This window comes from Zingiber officinale, chromosome 7A (assembly GCF_018446385.1).
Source record: "Zingiber officinale cultivar Zhangliang chromosome 7A, Zo_v1.1, whole genome shotgun sequence".
Classification (NCBI taxonomy): Eukaryota; Viridiplantae; Streptophyta; class Magnoliopsida; order Zingiberales; family Zingiberaceae; genus Zingiber; species Zingiber officinale.
In genome coordinates, this window is record NC_055998.1 from 57,614,399 (window position 1) to 57,634,165 (window position 19,767).

Consider the following 19,767-nt stretch of genomic DNA (forward strand, 5'->3'; position numbering starts at 1 on the left):
CAGAGACGATATTAAAATTGGGGGGGGGGGGGTGGGCATTCTTGTCGATTTAGCGCATGCGCCCACCGCTTCTTTTTTATAACAGTAGATAAGAGAAGCAAAGAATAGGGCTCTATTATATTATATTGTTTTATTTTTGAGAAAGTTTAGGAGGAATGATGGCGTTAATGACTACCATCGCAGTCGGTCCTAAGCTCCCGCTTCAGATAACTCAGTCCCTGTTTCATCAAGTATGCGTTTTTTTCTTTGTTGGATATGAAAAAAAAAGATTGTGCTTTTACGGAAGGATATGAACCCCAAGTGTATTTTGTTTCCTGTTTTGTTGAACTTAGTGATAAATTTAAATGAGAGGTCAAATGGTTGATTTTTTAAGTCAGATTATCCTTGTTATTTGCTGGCTGTCTGTTAGAATGCATGTAGTGTGGAATGTGTTAATTGCTGCGTTTGATGTTGATCCTAAACTTGATCGATTGTGCAGGTAAGTAGAACTTTTGAGAGTGTTGCGGTGTGTAATGCGTGGCAAAGTCAAAGGTAAACTACCTTTTTTTTCCTGTTAATGTTTTCAAGATTTCATTTTGTTCCCTTTTTGTGGTGTTGGGAGAAATGAAAGAGCTGGATTCACATCTTGAGTTGAACCATTGTTGTTTTAATCTTCATTGGACTAACTATCTGTTCTTGGACACATGAATGGATGTGATAAAGAATTAAAGATATCTCAGATTTCAATGTTTAGAGGGTTAGTGAGTTCCACGATTATATGTTAGTGGGTGTTAATGGTCCTATTATGGAGTTAGTGCTTAGTGGATGAGAAGTTAGTGGGTTAATATTTGTATTATGTAGTTAGTGGTTAGTGCATATTTCATGATTAGGGGTTAGTGTGTTAGTGGTCATGTTCCATATGACTTTAAATTATGAATTAGCCTTTAATGAAAGAGGAGCAAGAATTTATCTCCCATGCCTTCTCTAGATTCTCGGCTTCCTCCTATTGTTGTTGTGATTGTACAAAACTTTGTAACAGTGGTGTCAAAGTGGAAGTGTGGTGGGCTTATAACCCATAGGTTCATGGTTCGAGGAGAGTTAAAGTAAAACTGATGCCTTCAAAAGTTTAAACAACCACCATTCCATGCTTCGATACTCACTATGACCATTGGAGCATGCTCAAGAATTTCTTAAGGTCCAAAAAAAAATTAGACAGTTATGGTTTCTAATGTAGCAAAAGACAGAGCATAAAAGACTAAATTAAGGATCTAATAACATGGACGAAAAGACAATAACTTCAAGTACTTCATTCGACATTTAAAATGCTTCGAATGAAGGAGAAGTCTAATCGGTGTCGACTGTGAAAGTCTCTACACGTCAAAGATGACTGAATCAGGCGGGTGATGGATTTACAAATTGGTCAAAGTAGACTAGATACTTGGTAGATGAGAAGTTCAACTGGTTGTTGATATGACAAGGAAGTTTAGCCAAAGTTTAACTCTTGTTAAACTGATTGTTATGTTTAGAGCATCAATTTAAGAGAGGGATTGCTTAGTCATAATTTAGTGGGTTAGTGGGTTTAATGATTAACTATTAGTGGATGTTAATGTTGTTGGGATATGCCCAATGCGGGTGCGTGTTAGAACACGTTTTGTAAACATGCGCAGTGGAAAATAAAACAATAATAATTCCTAATTATTACATCACACACACTACACGCATACAAGGATACAACATGCCAAACATAATCGCATAATTAAAATTTTATGGGAAGTAAATTTACGCTAGGTATACCTTACAGATGACCTATAACGAGAAGGATATCAACCGTAGTGACGTTGTCGAACCTCGCCTCTATTCGTATCCACGTCGAGCTCCTTAAGACAACTCCTTGAGTACAAGCCTCTCCTTCGGAAGTTACTAGCCACGAGCGAAGAAGAGAGATTAAGAGGAAGAAAAAGAGAAGCACACAAGGGAGAGTTCTCTCCCTTGTGGTGGTCAAGACAACAAGAAGAAGGATAATGAAACTTGTATCTAATTCTCTCCTAATTACATCTATATATAATCCTCTTTAATGAGTTGGATTAGAAAGCCCAAATCCAACCCATTATCCCTTAACCAAAAATTAGCCTATTAACCCCTTGCTTTGGTTTACAACTAAACTAAGTTGGCTCATGACTAATTCATGATTAAACTAAATATGGTTCAACTCTACCATAAGAGATGTAATCCATCCGCGCTTCCATTATGACAAATATTTCCAAATTTGTCTTATTTATAGTCCAACCAAATATTTATTTCTTGATCTAAGAATCCTATTATTTAACTTGTTTTACGTCTTTTAGAGACTCGTTAGTGCGTGTGACCCAATAGGTTCCCGGTTTATCTTGGCTGTCCATAATTAACTACTTAATTATAGAACAATCATGAGTGACACTTAGTAGTACATCATGATTCTAAATTAGCCAAAAAATCATGGTTGATCTTAGAACTAATTCTAAACCCTTCAACAGTTACAGTGAGTCATGCCTTGTTTCTTTCACTTGTCTTATATCCACTTGGTTCATGACATCGTCTATGTGTCTGTCCCTACTAGACTGACTATGTCACACCTAACCCAAGTAATACTTCCTCATTTTACGGATTCAAATTACTTGTACATGTGTCTAAGAGTCTCGCACTGTTAACATGCGATGCTTTGACCAAAGACTTTGAGTAATAATCCTAACGAATGACCATAAGGTATACGTCTCCTCGCAAGAAGCGGTGAATCCTCTGTGGGCTATTTAAACATTTTTAGGCATTTCGACTTATATCCAATCATCCCGGGTCGACACCTTAATGAGGTGCTTACTTAAGATGTCAAAGTATAAGTCTACCAAAATGACTTGTATACCTTAAGTCGAAGGAAAGTGGCACTCGAGTTGCAGTAAGAGCTTCATAGACATATCCATATATATAGATAACCATATGAAGTCTTACAGTGAGTCACTCCAATGAACTAGTTACCATAACCAGCATCCACGTTTAACTCTCGACATCGTAATGTCTCCAGCCAGTGAGAAAATAACTGCTTGGCGAACCAAGGAGTATAACCCGTGCTAGTTTTACAGAATTGATGATGTCCGAATGCATCAATTCGACGACTAGGGCAATTCCAATATGTTCATAATTGCACATGTAGAGATAATTACTAGTTGTGATCCAATCACAATTTCTCTCATGCTATGAATTGTATTGCGGACATTCAGTAAATGAGTTTAAAACAATCAAACATATAATATGCACTCAAATAGTAATATATATTTAGTAAAAACCGTAAGGCGATTACCTTATAACATCTCTCAAAATCTAACAAATGTTTGTATTATAAAGTTAGTGGGTTAATAATTTATTATGGAGTTAGTTGTTAGTGGATGAGAAATTAGTGGGTCAATATTCTTATTATGGAGTTAGTGGTTAGTGCATATTTCATGATTAGGAGTTAGTGTGTTAGTGCTTATGTTTCATATGACTTTTAGTTATGAATTAGCCTTTAATGAAAGTGCAATAAGAATTTATCTCCCAAGTCTTCTTTATATTCTTGGCTTCCTCCTATTGATGTTGTGTGATTGTAGAAAACTTTGTACAATTTTTATTAAAAGCGATATCAAAGTGGAAGCATGGAGGGCCTATAACCCACAGGTCCAAGGTTCGAAGAGAGTCAAAGTAAAATTGATGGCTTCCAAAAGTTTTGCACAACCACCTATCCCACGTTTTGATACTCACTATGACCATTGGAGCATGCTAGAGAACTTCTTAAGGTCCAAAGAATATTAGACAATTATGGTTTCTAGAGTAACAAAACTAGCCGAAGATGTTGTATTGATAGATGTGCAAAAGACAAAGTATAAGAGACTAAAGTTAAGGATCTTACAACATGGGCTAAAAGGCAGTAACTTAAAGCACTTCATTCGACATTTGAAATACTTCAAATGAAATCAGGAGAAGTCTAATCGGTGTTGATAATGAAAGTCCTTATAGGTCAAGGATAACTAGATCAAGCGGGTGATGGATGTCCAAATGTGTCAAGGTAGACCGAACACTCGGTAGATGAGAAGCTCAATAGGTAGTTGACATGACGATGAATTAGTCTTCAAAGAAAGTGGAGCATGATTTATCTCCCTTGTCTTCTCTATATTCTCAGCTTTCTCCTATTGTTATTGTGTGATTGTACAAAACTTTGTACAATTTTTATTAACAATGGTATTAAAGTGGAAGCGTGGTGGGCCAATAACCCATAACTCCAAGGTTAGAGGAGTGTCAAAGTGAAATTGATGGCTTCCAAAAGTTTTGTACAACCACCCATCCTATGCTTCGATAATCACTAGACTATTAGAGCATCATGGGGAACTTTTAAAAGGCTAAAGAATATTGAACGGTTATGGTTTCTAAAGTAGCAGAACTAGCAGAAGATGTTTTGTTGACAGATGCACAAAAGATAAAGCATAAGAGACTGAAATTAAAGGATCTTACAACATGGGCTACAAACTGGCAACTTCAAGCACTTCATTTGACAATAGAAATGCTTCAAATGAAATGAGAAGTCCAATCAAAATTGGCAGTGAAAGTCCTTACAAATCAAGATTGATTGGATATGAGATAAGTGACAAATTTTCAAATGGATAAAGGTAGATCGGACACTTGACAGATGATAATTCCAACAAGTAGTTACCACAATGAGGACATTTAACCAAAGTTTAACTCTTTTTAAATAGATTATTATGTTTGTAACTTCAGTTTAATATGAAAGGATTGTTGAGTCATGAGTTAGTAGGCTCCATAATTAAGTGTCAGTGAGTGTCAATGTTTCTATTACAGAGTTAGTGGTTAGTGGATGAGAAATTAGTTGGTTAATGTTTATATTATAGAGTTAGTGGTTAGTGCATGTTTCATAATTAAGAGTTAATATATTAGTGGTTATATTCCATATAACTTTCAGTTATATATTATCCTATTTATAGGTTGTTGTTCATCAATGAAAGTGGAGTAAGAATTTATCTTCCCTGCCTTCTCTATATTTTCAGCTTCCTCCTATTGTTATTGTATGATTGTACAAAACTTTGTACTTATTTTTATTAACAATGATATCCAAGTGGAAGTGTGGTGGGGCCCAAAACCCACAAACCCAAGGTTTGAGAGTCAGTGAAACTGAAGACTTTCAAAAGTTTTGTACAACAAGTCATCCCACACTTCGATAGTCACTCTGACCATTGGTGCATGCTCATCGAAAACTTGTTAAGGTCCAGATAATATGATTATGGTTTCTAGAGTAGCAAAACTATCAAAGGATGTTGCATTGACAGATATGCAAAAGACAGAGAATGAGAGGTTGAAATGTGGAGAAGTCAAGTGGGTGTTGGCAAAAAAGTCCAAGTGGGTCAAGATAGATCGACACTGAATAGCTGAGAAGTTCAACAAGTAGTTGACATGATGAGGAAGTTAACTTTTATCAAACTGATTGTTATATTTGGAACATCAATTTAAGGGAGGAATTGTTGAGTCATGATTTAGTGAGTTAATGGTTTCCATGATTAACTGTTAATGGATGTTAATGTTTGTATTATGAGGTTAGTGAATTAATGGTTGTCTTATAGAGTCAATGGTTAGTAGATGAGAAGTCAATGGGTTAATATTCGTATTATGGAGTTAGTGAGTCAATGGTTGTATTATAGAATTAGTGGTTAGTGGATGAGAAGTCAATGGATTAATATTTGTATTATGGAGTTAGTAGTTAGTGTATATTTCATGACTAGGAGTTAGTGTGTTAGTGGTTATGTTTCATATAACTTTAAGTTATGAATTAGTCTTCAAAGAAAGTGGAGCATGAATTTATCTCTACATCTTCTCTAGATTCTCGATTTTCTCCTACTGTTATTATGTGATTGTACAAAACTTTGTACAATTTTTATTAATAGTGATATCAAAGTGGAAGCGTGGTGGGCCTATAACCCATAGGTCCAAGGTTCAAGGAGTATCAAAGTGAAACTGATGACTTCCAAAAGTTTGTACAACCACTTATCCCATTCTTCAATGCTCACTATGCCTATTAGTGCATGCTTATAGAGAACTTCTTAAAGTCTAAAGAATCTTGGACAATTATGATTTCTAAAGTAGCAGAATTGGTAGCAGATGTTGTGTTGATAATCGCACAAAAGACAGAGCATAAGAGACTGAAATTAAAGGATCTTACACCATAGGCTAAATGCAACAACTTCAAGCACTTCATTGGGTGTTTGAAATGCATCAAATGAAATAAGAGAAATCCAATTAGTATTGGCAGTGAAAGTCCTCACAAATCAAGATTGGATTGATTTAATGTCAGGCAGGTGTCCAAGTGGATTAAGATAGACTAGACACTAGGCAAATGAGTAGTCCAACAGGTAATTACCACAACGACAAAATTTAACCAAAGTTTAACTCTTATTAAATTGATTATTATGTTTGGAACTTTAATGTAAGATGGGAGGAATGTCGAGTCATGAGTTAGTGGGTTCCTTAGCTAAGTGTTAGTGGGTGATAATGTTTGTATTATAGAGTTAGTGGGTGAATGGTAGTGTTACGAAGTTAGTGGTTAGTGGATGAGAAGTTAGTCGGTTAATGTTTGTATTATGGAGTTAGTGGTTAGTGCATATTTCACAGTTAGGAGTTAATGTGTTAGTGGTTATGTTTCATATAACTTTGAGTTATATATTAGCCTATTTTAGGTTGTTTGATCATCAATGAAAGCTGAGCAAGAATTTATCTCCCTAACCTTCTCTATATTTTCATCTTTCTACTATTGTTATTGTATGATTGTACAAAACTTTGTTCATTTATTTTATTAATAATGATATCAGAGTGGAAGCATGGTGGGCCCATAACCCATAAGCCTAGGGTTTGAGGAGAGTAAAATTGAAACGGATGACTTCCAAAAGTTTTGTACAACAAGTCCTCCCATGCTTTAATAGTCACTATGACCATTGGTGCATGCTCATCTAAAACTTCTTAAGGTCTAAAGAATATCGAATGATTATGGTTTTTGGAGTAGCAACACGAGCAAAAGATGTTGCATTGATAGATTGCAAAAGACGGAGGAGATAGAGGAGAAGTCTAGTAGGTGTTGGCAAGAAAGTCCTTAGTTGTCAATGTTGACTAAATATTAAGCAAGTGATAGATGTCTAAGAGGGTAAAGATTGATCGGACACTTAGTAGATGAGAAGTTGAATAGGGTATTTGATACGATGAGGAAGTTTAGCCAAACTTTAACTTTTATTAAATTGATTATTATGTTTGGAACATCAATTTAAGGGAGGGATTGTTGAGTCATGATTTAGTGAGTTAGCGGGTTCCATGATTAACTTTAAGTGGATGTTAATATTTGTTTTATGGAGTTAGTGGGTTAATAGTTGAATTGAATTAGTGGTGGAAGATAGTGGCTTTTTTATATTTTTTGTAAATCAATCAAGAAAACACAGCGGAAAGAAAGAATTAAGAGAAGAACACAAAAGGCAACACTAACACGTTTTTTTTACTTGGTTTGAAGTCTATGACGACTCCTACTCTAAGGCCCACGATTGTTGATCGCTTTCGTTGGACAATTCACTAAGGATTTGAATAAGGTTACAAAATTGAACTACAAGAACTATAAAGTAAAGTTACTGACAACGAAGAGAATTAGAACTTGATTGTCAGTTATTAGAGCAGTGTTTGAGCGTCGTTGAGAGCTTTTCGGAGTAGCGCACAAGAACAGAAGTCATAGAAAATTGCTATTTGATGCTAATTGAGACCCTTTATATAGCACTATTTTGAGCCCCTGGACCACTCCGGGCGCTTGGAGTGCTGACGTGGCTGCACCTCGGCAAAAGCTTATCTCTAAAATTTTATCCAACTCCAGGTACCCGGACCTATCTAGGCGCCTGGAGTGCTGACGTGTGCCGACCAATTAGTGAGTGTCACCTCAGCTAGTCACCTGCTTGGCTCTCCCCTTTCCCGGGCGCTTGGACCAACTGCGGGTGCCTAGACATCCGGGTGCTTGGACTGTGTCCGGGCTCCTGGACCCCCTTTTTTGGCCTTTGATTTCCTAAAACACAAGGTTAGCACAACAAGAAAAACAATATACTTGAATTTGATAGTCTTGGGGCTGTCTAGTTCTTACTTTCAAATTTCTGTGAAACCCTAAGTTGAACCGACGTCTACGGTTCCCTCTATGTGGAACGCGTCATCACCTACTCCTCCTCTCAGGAGAGTTTACTTGATGCCAAACCGGTCCTCCAGACTATTTGGACTTTTGCTCAGTATCCGGGACTTTAGAACTTTCTATTGGACGTCTTATTCCCGACCTGTCCAGTCTTCTGCCTGGTGTCCGCGACCTCCACGACTTTCACCTATTGTCCTTGACCAATAGGATTTTTCGCTCGATGTCCTTGACCTGCTAAGACTTCTTTTTGGTCCCTTGGACCAGGACTTCCTTGCCTAATCGTAACTAGGCTTTCCACCTGCCTAGTTATTCATTAAGACTTTCACCTTGCCTAAACTCACTTAGGACGTTTTTACACACTCAGTCAAACTTATTAGAACCATAATAATCCTTAATTTTGAACCTTTTGCCATTATCAAAACTTGGGTTTGATCATCTGGTGCTTCCTCCACCAACAATCTCTCCCATTTTTATTATGACAACATAATTCAAAGAGCTAGTTAAGAATAACTAAAGACCTATACAAGTAATAATTTTCAACTGCCTTTGTTTTCAAAGTTAAAATTTCTAAGTATAGAAACATAACTTAGAAAAGGTTCATGCTTTCAAAGTTAAAATTCCCTAAAATTTTTTTTTAATTTTAAGCTCCTCCTGAAAAATAACACTTATTTTCTTTTTGAAAAATTTTAGCTTTAGAAAACTAGCAACTTAACTTTTAATTTTTTTCTCCCCTTTTGAGATATATCAAAAATAATTTGCAAAAGAAATGTAAAGAACTCCCCCTCAATTAATGCCTTAGTTGAAAACAACTAAAAATTTTGATGATACAAGTGCTTAAATAATTGTTTTATTTAACAAGGAAAAAATTGCAAAAATAAAAAATTAGGTAAAGTTAATAGCATGAGTATAACTCTAGAGTCCAAGCATAAATGTAATTTGGAAAAATTAAATTAGATTGAATAAGTTGAATATATTAATTATGTTGGTTGTGTTGGTTTAAACAAATTAAATTAAGCCTTAACATCTCACCTATTCTAGATTTTTAAATAAGGGAACCTTATAGGTTTTCTTAAAATCTAAGGATTGATTTACATTTGAGTTAGACTTAGGTTTAACAGTTAATCGGTTAAATATCCATTTTGATAATCAACTTCCAAGTTATGGTGAGACACAGGACTTTCTTGGGGCATTCTTGGGTATCGAAGCAACAACCACGTCTAGACAAAACCTTTTAAAGAAATTGAATATTTAACTTTTTTTTTGAAAATCCTTACTAGTCAAGTGTCGATCAAACCTAAGTTCTTATCTAACCATCCTAATCTATGCAGATATAAGGAAAGCAGTAAATCAAGCAATTAAGTAAATCTATCTAACAATAAAGATGATCTTTCTATTGGCTCCTTTGGATCATAGCCTCGATAAAGTCTATCAAGGTAATGGATTTGATCTCCAATATTGATTAAGTCTAACTTGATTAATCAAGTTAGACTTAAGGACCATACTTGGACTAGATTTTTATTAGTTTGATTTACTAAAAATAAGTACGATCTGAATCCATGTTTAACTTTATATCTGAGTCCGGATCGGTTGTGTATAATTCTTTGGTTTCTAAGAATCAGATTAAGGTTCTTGGAATACAAAGTGAATTGTTCTAATGTGTCCTTAAGTTCTTTGACTTGAGTTCTTAAATTGGAATTTTCTTCCTCAAGTTGTTGGACTTGAATTGAAGTTCCAATTTAAGCTGGCTCGTTTAAAGGAATTGGGTTGGCCTCCTCCTTAAGGGCTTTGACCTCCTTTTAGAGTGACTTGACCTGGATATTGGACTTGGCTAATTTTCTAGATAAGTAAAAAATTAAATTGTGCAATCTTACTAATGACAGACTTACAATAGAGTTGGAATCGTCTGAACCGAATACGAATCCGTGCCTTCTCTCAAACTCGGCTTTGGATTCAGCTTCGGATTCGATCTCGGACTTGGTTTTAACTACTTGTGCTTGTACTGGTAATGCCAGAAAACCTGCTTGTTCTTCCTCGTCTGATTCGTTAGAAGAATCAGACCACATTGCTTTCATAGTTTTTCTTCTTCTTTGCTTCTTGTCCACATTTTGGCTTGTAGTGCCTCTTCTGGTTGCACCCATAACATGTGACTTCTGACTTGGCCTTCGTGCTCGAATTTGGACTCACCTTCGTGCTTGAATTTGGACTCAATTGCTTCGTCTTTGTTTCGATCACCTTCTTGATCTCTCGTTTGGTGAAACCCTTTTTCTTTTTGTACAATTTTTGAACCAGGTTCACGAGCTCGGCAGTGATTTCATCATTGTCTTTTGAATCTGATTCACCTTCGGATTTGGGTTCAGTTTGGTACTTGTTCTTTGATTCCTTTGTTTTACTTGTACCTACAACTAAAGCAATAGCTTTTTCGACCGAAAGTGTATTAGTCTCTTCATGTAATTTGAATTTAGAAAACATTTCATCTAGTCTAATATTTGAAAGATTCTTGGATACTTTGTAGGCATCTACCATCGATGCCCATAAATTTTTCCTTAGAAAAGCGTTTAATGTGTACTTTATAATGTCGCGGTTCTCCACCTTTTGTCTGATCGCGTTGAGACCGTTGAGTAGACTTGGATCCAAACGTGTAATTGGCTCGTTGATTCACCATCCTGCATTTTAATATTACATAATTTATTTAAAATTAAGTTGCGTTTACTTACCTTTGTATCAGAGGTCCCCTCGTGCAATTCGATTAGTTTTTTCCATAGGTCCTTTGCACTTGTGAATGGATCGACTCGGTTCAACTCCTCTTTAGTTAGGCCGCATTTGGAGAGTCTGAGTTGTCTTGGCATCTTTTTCCTTGTTGGTATGTCCCACTTATCGCAGGGGATGAGTACTCAGTCTTTGGTGGGGAATGTGAATCCGGTTTGAATGATGATCTACATCTCTACTTGCGTCTTGAGGTGGTACTCCATCTGGCCCTTACAGTATCCAAAATCCTCATTGGAGAAGAGGGGCAGGCGTGTGGTACTGTCAACGTTTCAGATTTCGACTCGTGCCAAGATTTCGATCTTGAACCGGAACGATACGGTTTCAGTACCATATCATGCTGTACCGATATAGTTTCGATATTTTTTAAATGAAAAACATATTAATTAAAACTAAAATATTTAGCATAAATATTTTAAAAATAAACAATATAAAAAATAATCTTTAAAAAGGAAAAGATATGAAAATAGATAAATAAATAAATAAAAATTTTATTATAATTTTTAAATTAAAATAAATAAAATATAAAATTAATTAGATAATTTTATTAATGTTTAATAAAGTCTCTTTAGATTATCTCCATCATAGTTAGGAGTTAATTAAAATAATTAACTTAAGTTTAATTAAAAAAAATCTGAAATCCGACACCACTCGCAAGCCCGCACGACTTCGGCGTCGTCGCGGGGTTGCATGACCAGCCATGGCCACGGGGATTACTTGACTCCTTCAGCGCGACCATGTTGGTCGTGCGACCCCTCTATAGTGACCGCAGGGTCACACGATGCCTCCGCGACGATAGCGGAAGGGTTATGCAACCCCTCCGCTACTGTTACAGGGTCGAGCGACCCCTCTGCTGTGACCACGGGGTCCCGCAACACGTCGCACCTATCGCGGGTCTGGTGCTTGGTCGTGTCGGTGCCGATTGCTGAGCGGAAAGAGATGTTTCGCCTGTTTCGATCGTCTCAGCACGACACTCTAAACCATGGGTACTGTAGTCTTCTTGATGGTCCATTCGAAATCTTGAACACAAAGAAATGAGGAAAACTTGTTCCAAGACTTGGTATTGGATTAGTAATGCGGTATGAAAAGTAATGAACTTGAGTGGTGTTGCACCAACTTCAAGAAACGTAACACTTGATTTAAAAAGTTTTTTATCGGAAGGATGATAGCACCGATTCTGATTGACTCCAAAAAAATTCAAAAAATACTCAGAGACAAACTTGCTCGAATGATGATTGTACTGATTCAGAGCGGCCCCACTCTGATACCAATTATAGGATCGAAAAGCGCTAGAGGGGGAGGGTGAATAGCGCTCTGGCTTTTTCACGTCTTTCGTAAATTAATCAAGAAAACGCAATGAAAAGAAAGAATTAAGAGATGAACACAAGAGACAACACTAATACGTTGTTTTTTACTTGGTTCGAAGTCTGTGATGACTCCTGGTCCAAGGCCCGCGATCGTTGATCGCTTTTGTTGGGCAATTCACTAAAGATTCGAATAAGGTTAAAGAATTGAAGTACAAGAACTATAAAGTAAAGTTACCAACAACAAAAAGAATTAGAGTAACTTGATCGCCAGTTGTTGGAGCAGCGTTCGAGCGTCGTTAAGAGCTTTTCAGAGCAGCGCACAAGAACGGAAGTCTTAGAAAATTGTTATTCGATGCTGCTGATCGAGGCCCTTTATATAGCACTATTTCGAGCGCAGAGACCACCCCGGGCGCCCTGGAGTGCTAACGTGGCTGCAACTTGGCGAAAGCTTATCTCTGAAATTTTAACCAACTCCAGGCGCTCAGACCGGTCCGGGCGCCTGGAGTGCTGACGTGTGCCGGCCAATCAGTGAACGCCACCTCAGTTAGTCACTTGCTTAGCTCTCCCTTTTCCTGGGCGCTTGGACCAACTGCGGGCGCCTAGACGTCCGAGCGCCTGGACCCCCTTTTTTCATCCTTTGATTTCTTGAAACACAAGGTTAGCACAACAAGCAAAACAATATATTTGAATTTGACAGTCTTGGGACTATCCGGTCCTGACTTTCGAATTTCAGTGAAATCCTAGGTCAAACCAACGTTTACTATTCCCTCTACGTGGAACGCGTCCTCACATGCTCCTTGAGAGTTTACCTGATGCCAAACTGGTCCTCTAGACCGTTTGGACTTTTCCTCAGCATCCAAGACTTTGAGACTTTTTGCTGGACGTTCGATCCCCGGCCTGTCTAGTCTTCTGCTTGATGTCTGCGACCTCCAAGACTTTCACCTATTGTCCTCGACCAGTAGGATTTTTCACTCGATATCGTCGACTTGCTAAGACTTCTGCTAGTCAAGACTTCCTTACCTAGTCGTAACTAGGACTTTCCACTTGTCTAGTATTCACTAGGACTTTTACCTTGCCTAAATATACTTAGGACTTTCCTACACACTCAGTCAGACTTATTAGAACTTCAATAATCCTTAACTTTGAATCGCTATTATTAAAATTTAAATTCGATCATTTGGTGTTTTCTGCGCCAACATTACGAAGTTAGTGGTTAGTGGATGAGAAGTCAATGGGTTAATATTTATATTATGGATTTAGGTGGTTAGTGGGTGAGAAGCCAATGGGTTAATATTTGTATTATGAAGTTAGTGGTTAGTGTGTATCTCATGATTAGGAGTTAGTGTGATAGTGGTTATGCTTTGTATGACTTTCCGTTATTAATTAGTCTTCAAAGAAAGTGGAGCATGAATTTATCTCCTATGTCTTCTTTGTATTCTCGGCTTTCTCCTATTGTTTGTGTGATTGTACAGAACTTTGTGCAGTTTAATTAATAGTGGTATCAAAGTGAGAGCATGATGAATCTATAATTTTTATGCAACCACCCATCCCATGCTTCAATTCACAGTATAAGCATTAGAGCATGCTCATGGAGAACTTCTTAAAGTCCAAATAATATAGGACAATTATGGTTTATAGAGTAGCAGAACTAGCAAAAGATGTTGTGTTGACAGATGCACAAAAGACAAAGCATAAGAAGTTGAAATTAAAAGATCTTACAACATGGCTACAAGGCAGTAATTTCAATTGTGTTGACAGATGCACAAAAAACAAAGCATAAGAAGTTGAAATTAAAAGATCTTACAACATGGCTACAAGGCAGCAAATTCAAGCACTTCATTCGGTGTTTGAAATGCTTCAAATGAAATCGAGAGAAATCCAATTGTTATTGGTAGTGAAAGTCCTTATGGATCAAGATTGATCATCGGATGTTAGGCTAGTGACAGATGTCCTAGTTGATCAAGGTAGACCATATACTTGGCAGATGAGAAGTCCAATAGTTAGTTGATACAACAAGTTTACTAATGTTTAACTCTTATTAGATTGATTGTTATGTTTGGAACATCAATTTAAGAAGGGATGATTGTCGAGTCTTGAGTTAGTGGGTTCCATTATTAAGTGTCAATGGGTGTTAATGCTTGTATTATGGAGTTAGTGGGTGAATGGTTGTATTATGGAGTTAGTGATTAGTGGATGAGAAGTTAGTTGGTTAATGTTTGTATTATGGAGTTAGTGGTTAGTGCATATTTCATAATTAGGAGTTAATGTGTTAGTAGTTATGTTTCATGTAAGAATTTATCTCCCCTGCCTTTTCTATATTGTCAACTTCCTCCTATCGTTATTGGGTGATTATACAAAACTTTGTACATTTATTTTATTAACAATGATATTAGAGTGGAAGTGTGGCCCGCCCATAACCTACAAGTCCAAGATTTGAGGAGTCAAAGTGAAACTAATGACTTTTAAAAGTCTTATACAACAAGTCATCCCACACTTTGATAGTCACTATGACCATTGGTGCATACTCATTAAAAACTTCTTAAGCTCTAAAGAATACCAAACGATTATGGTTTCTAGAGTTGCAAAACTTGCAGAAGATGTTGCTTTAGCATATGTGCAAAAGATGAAGCATAAGAGGCAGCTTCAAGCACTTTGTTTGAAATTTGAAATGCTTCAAATGAAATCGTGAGAAGTCTAATTCATGTTGGCAGTGAAAGTCCTTATAGGTAAAAGTTGACCAAATGTTGAGTACATCATGGATGTCCAAGTGGGTCAAGATAGACCAAACACTTAGTAAATGAGAAGTTCAAAAGATAGTTGGCACGACGAGAAAGTTTAGCGAAAGTTTTAACTCTTGTTAAATTGATGATTATGTCTAGAATATCAATTTAAGGATGGAATTGTTGAGTCATGAGTTAGAGGGTCAGTGGGCTCCATGATTAAGTGTTAGAGGATGTTTGTATTATAGAGTTAATGTCTTAATGGTTCTATTATGGAGTTAGTGAATAGTGGATGAGAAGTTAGCGGATTAATGTTTGTATTTTGGAGTTAGTGGTTAGTGTATATTTTATGATTAGGAGTTAGTGTAATAGTGACTATGCTTCATACGACTTTCAGTTATGTATATTAGCCTATGATGGGTTGGTTGCTCATCAATGAAAGTGGAGGAAGAATTTATCTCCCTTGTTCCCCTCCCTTTTTGATATTGTTGGTTTCCTCCTATTGTTAATTATGTGATTGTACAAAACTTGGTACATTTTTTTTGTTAATAGTGGTATCAAAACGGAAGTGTGCTGGCCCATAACCCACATGTCTAAGGTTCACGGAGATTCAAAGTGATATTGATGGCCAAGGAGTGAAATACTGTGTCGTGCCGCCTAACATGCACGGTATTTACCATTCGGCGAACCGAAATAGGCACCCATTGCGTGCATAGTTCGCCATCACGCATGCACGATAGAAGGAATCGAATCGATTCCTTCCGTCGTGATCAATCGATCATGCCACAGACGATAGGAGGAATCAAATCGATTTCTCCTGTCACCGTGATCGTTTGTATAAAGGAGAGAAGGGGAGGCATGCACCGATGGATCAGCGGCGAGCGACTGAGAAGCAAGTAGCGGCGAGCGACTACGAGGCGAGGCGAACAGCTGCGAGCAGCAGTGAGGCGGCGGTGAGTAGCTCCGGACAAATATTATTTTCCTTGTTCGCAAATGGCCGTGACGCCTCCGACCATGCTTGGTACACGGGCACACGAACAGCTCGCAAGCGTCGGCGGAGGCATCACGAGGCGGGGCTCCTCCCACGACATTGGAAGCGTCGCGGGGCACCTCCCTCGGCGCTGGAAGCCTCCCCGACGCCTTCTGGCCCGCCGGAAGCTTTTAGAGGCCTTCCGGGCGCTGTTGGAAGCCTCCGCGATGTGGCTTGTCGAAAGCCCTAAAACTCAAGCAATATTTTTTTCCTGATATAGTAATTTAGTTAATTTCTATTAAAAAATTATAACAATTCAGATTTATATTTTCATATTTTATATTATTTTAAATTTCATTTAAAAATTTTAAAATATTCTAATAAATTATATTTATATATTTTTTATTTTTATTATTCTATTTTTTACTATTTAAAATATATATTATTTAAATTAAAAATTAATTAAATGAATAAATATTTAATTTATATAATTATTATATATTAAATTCTAATAATAAATACATTTTTGATGTTATAAAATGATGATCATTATTTGGGAATGTGTATTATTGTATTTTTCTTAATTTTTTATAATGCATAGGTAATGACCAAAACAACAATCTCATGATCAACTTGGAGACATACACGTCAATTAGAAAATCGATTCTATTGGCAATGTTTACATTGTGATATGATTGGACGCGGTGATGGAGTCACACGCCTAAAACAATATCCGGATGTTTCTAATTGTCCAAAAGTTTTTCAAGAAGTTTGTCGTGCAATGAAAGAGGAACTTGATGGCAAAAAAGCATTAAAGTATAAACAACAATAACAACGTGAACTTGTTGATAGCCAAAGTTCTAAAAAACCAATCTATGATGAATTTGAAGGTTGTGATGAAGTTCCAAATGATGAAGACTTTTTAGCATCTCTCAGTGCATCTCGAACTCAATATGACTATGAGCAAAATATACAGCATAAAAGTGGCTCTGGTGTCGATGGAAGTGGCTCAACTACTACAACAACATTAGGAAGGAGTGCAAGTGTTCATATTCCTTCAACATAAGGTGGTATTAGTCGTTTTTTCCTTCTATGGAATGAAGACGTGCAATTGATATTGTCGATATTGATCCACTGGCATTCCCAGACCAAGCTAGTAAGCAGACTAGGATTGATGATGCATATTAAAAGAGAAGAAGAAATCAATCGGTAAAAGTATTGTTGAGTCACGAGTTAGTGGGTTCCATGATTAAGTGTTAGTGGATGTTAATGTTTGTATTATGGAGTTAGTCGGTTAAATGGTATTAATATGGAGTTAGTGGTTAGTGGATTAATGTTTGTAATATGTAGTTATTAACATGATTTTCATCCTAGATTCTCATTTCACTTTAGACAATTTGACTTCCATTACCTCATCATCCTTGGCTATCAATCAATCATCAAGGTCAAATAAGCTCAATGTACAAGTTGTTCCGCATATTATTTTGGCCCTAGTTGTAACATGCTACTCAATAATCTAGCTATTGCAACTTAAGATAATTCAGAATTAGTTGAGAATTTGAGACTGTCCTTTGTTTGGATATGTGAATGTTTTCTAGCCTAGGAAAATTAAGTTTCTAGTGGATTATATGCCAAACAATCTTTCAGTTTTATATATCCTCTGCTTCATGTGTATGATAAATGTTTCTCTGTCTTTGACTTTGATATGTCATTATAACTTTCGTTTCTTTACTAGGATTTACATGTTATCAATAAAATGAGTGGCACGTCTGCTTGTAGCATATTGTACAGTGTGTGGTGTATGGACATCTAATTTTTTTGCTAGATTCATTCCTTTCGATATAATTGTTGCTTCTTTCAAGTTCTTACAACTAACTAATACATTATTTTTAGACTTTTGTTTCCATATGGTAGAGACTCCAGGAATTGGCCATGGTCTGTACATGCAGTTGGTCCAGGTGAATTCCCAATTCCATTAAGTCTAAATTTGATCTTTCTAGGTATCTTAGTTGCTTAAAAATATTTTTTTGGTGATTTTAGGTTTAGAAGCATCGATATCCAATACTTCAAAGAATGACTTGAGATTGGATGATATTAAAATAGTTGTCCAGTCACGGGACAATGATAAGATTAATGTGAGCTCACGACTTGGATCTATGTATGTATTCAGTTTGTGGATAGTTGGCACTCTCACAACCTTTTGCATATCTATGCGTTATGCACAAAATCTGCTGGAAACAGGATTGACTTGTTATCTGTTTGTAAAATCATATGTTGATTGCTTGCTTCTGACAGATTATTAGTTTTTTATGTATCAGCTAAGAGTGGATCTAACAGGAGAGGAAACGCAGAAAGCGTTTGATGCTGTATTGACAAACTTGGCTGGTACTGCACCTCCAGTCCCAGGATTTCGGAGAAAGAAAGGAGGTTTGTTTACACAAACTCGAAGCTATTGGCACTAATCTTTGAAAGTATATTTTTGTGTTATTTTTTTGTTCGAAATATGCTTGGCTGGCTGTTCCCTACCTTAATGCACTAGCTTTCCTGCTTCCTCACTCGAGCTGTGATTAAAAATATCTATGTTTTCTTTGGCATGTTTGGTGGATGATTCAAGGAAAGACATCCAATGTAAGTTTTTCCTATACCTGCTTCTACTGTTTTTAAATATCCATTTTTAATTTAACAAGTGTCATTTTAATTTTTAATTTTGCTAGACTTTTTGGAAAAACTGTGATTGTGCCCCTATTAGAGAAGACCTACATCAGAGACATAAACTTATAATGTTTGCTCTAAGCACAAAACATAGGTTTCTAACTTCTTAGTCTTATAATTATGTAGATCGATCTTAGAATTTGGAATCATAAGAAGTGGAATTTGGATTGAAGGTTCAGTTTAAGCTAAATATGGTACTTGCTTGTGTCTTGGTAATTGTTCTTATTCTAGTTCCAAAGTTTGAAGGAATCTGAAGAGCAATGACACAATAGTCATGCTGTGACTGCTTTTTCTTAATCATCTACTTCGATCTAAACTTGTTTATACAGTTAGTGTTCTAAATAATATCTTATGACATCTGCTAGTTGAATTTGGTCTAGGTGCCAAAGAGCTTCCTGTTACAGATGCTTGGGCGAGACCGAGTAACTAAATTCTGTATACAAGAAGTTGTTAGTATAACCATCGGAGACTATGTGAAGAAGGCATGTCATTTTTTAGGTACTCTTTACATTTAACTTGTGACACATTTCATTGCTGAAATTGTCAAAAGCTTTTATGACCCAAATTAGGAGAACCTGAAGGTGAAAAGTCAGTTCAAAACAATCCAAACCTCCGAGGAGCTTGAAGCAGCTTTTGCTCCTGGTAACGACTTCAATTTTGATGCTGTTGTGGATATTGATATTTCTGATGTTGAAATGGCCACCTCAGTCTCTTCCTAGTTAAGTTGTGCGTAAAGGATTTAGTGTAGCATTGTTTGTGTGTTGGAATGAAAATTGTTTGTTTGATGTTTATTACTATCTTCTATGTTTTAAAGTACAGTTTTCATAGAAGTCCCGATGGACTTTTTCATACAGAAACTTATATTTATTCCTAACCCTTCGAACGTCATGTTCTTCTTCAAGTGCAAGTATTTGATGAATACATAATGTAGATATGATTGTATTTGTGTTGGATACAAATTTGAGCGTTTGATTCTAGAGAGATCAAATGTGAAATTCTAATGTGAGAAGAAGGGGGGAGTGAATAGGGATGATAATTTTATTTGAATCTGATGGGTAATTTGACATCCGATCCGAATAGAAGATGATATGAAGGAAA

General features: G+C 36.6%; 1 protein-coding gene across 2 annotated transcripts; it reads left to right on the plus strand.

Annotated features, from left to right (window-relative positions):
• Nucleotides 1-59: 59 nt before the first annotated feature.
• On the plus strand, nucleotides 60-19,545 carry LOC122000131. 2 transcript variants are annotated; one of them, XM_042554658.1, is made up of 8 exons: nucleotides 60-230; nucleotides 479-531; nucleotides 17,851-17,915; nucleotides 17,998-18,092; nucleotides 18,276-18,384; nucleotides 18,572-18,585; nucleotides 19,050-19,167; nucleotides 19,239-19,545. In XM_042554658.1, exons 1-8 carry the CDS (start codon nucleotides 156-158, stop codon nucleotides 19,292-19,294), a joined length of 585 nt encoding a protein of 194 aa, XP_042410592.1. In that variant the 5' UTR covers nucleotides 60-155; the 3' UTR covers nucleotides 19,295-19,545. The 2 variants fall into 2 exon arrangements, with proteins under 2 accessions (XP_042410592.1, XP_042410591.1); XM_042554657.1 differs by having other exon boundaries at nucleotides 19,050-19,151; nucleotides 19,239-19,544.
• Nucleotides 19,546-19,767: the final 222 nt, after the last annotated feature.

Excerpts from the sequence above, each read along its gene's own strand:
- LOC122000131 (XM_042554657.1), top strand. The coding sequence starts at position 156 with ATGATGGCGTTAATGACTACCATCGCAGTCGGTCCTAAGCTCCCGCTT. Across the intron at positions 231-478 it reads CTCAGTCCCTGTTTCATCAA|GTAAGTAGAACTTTTGAGAG; the intron begins GTATGCGTTTTT and ends TCGATTGTGCAG. Across the intron at positions 19,152-19,238 it reads TCGGAGACTATGTGAAGAAG|GAGAACCTGAAGGTGAAAAG; the intron begins GCATGTCATTTT and ends GACCCAAATTAG.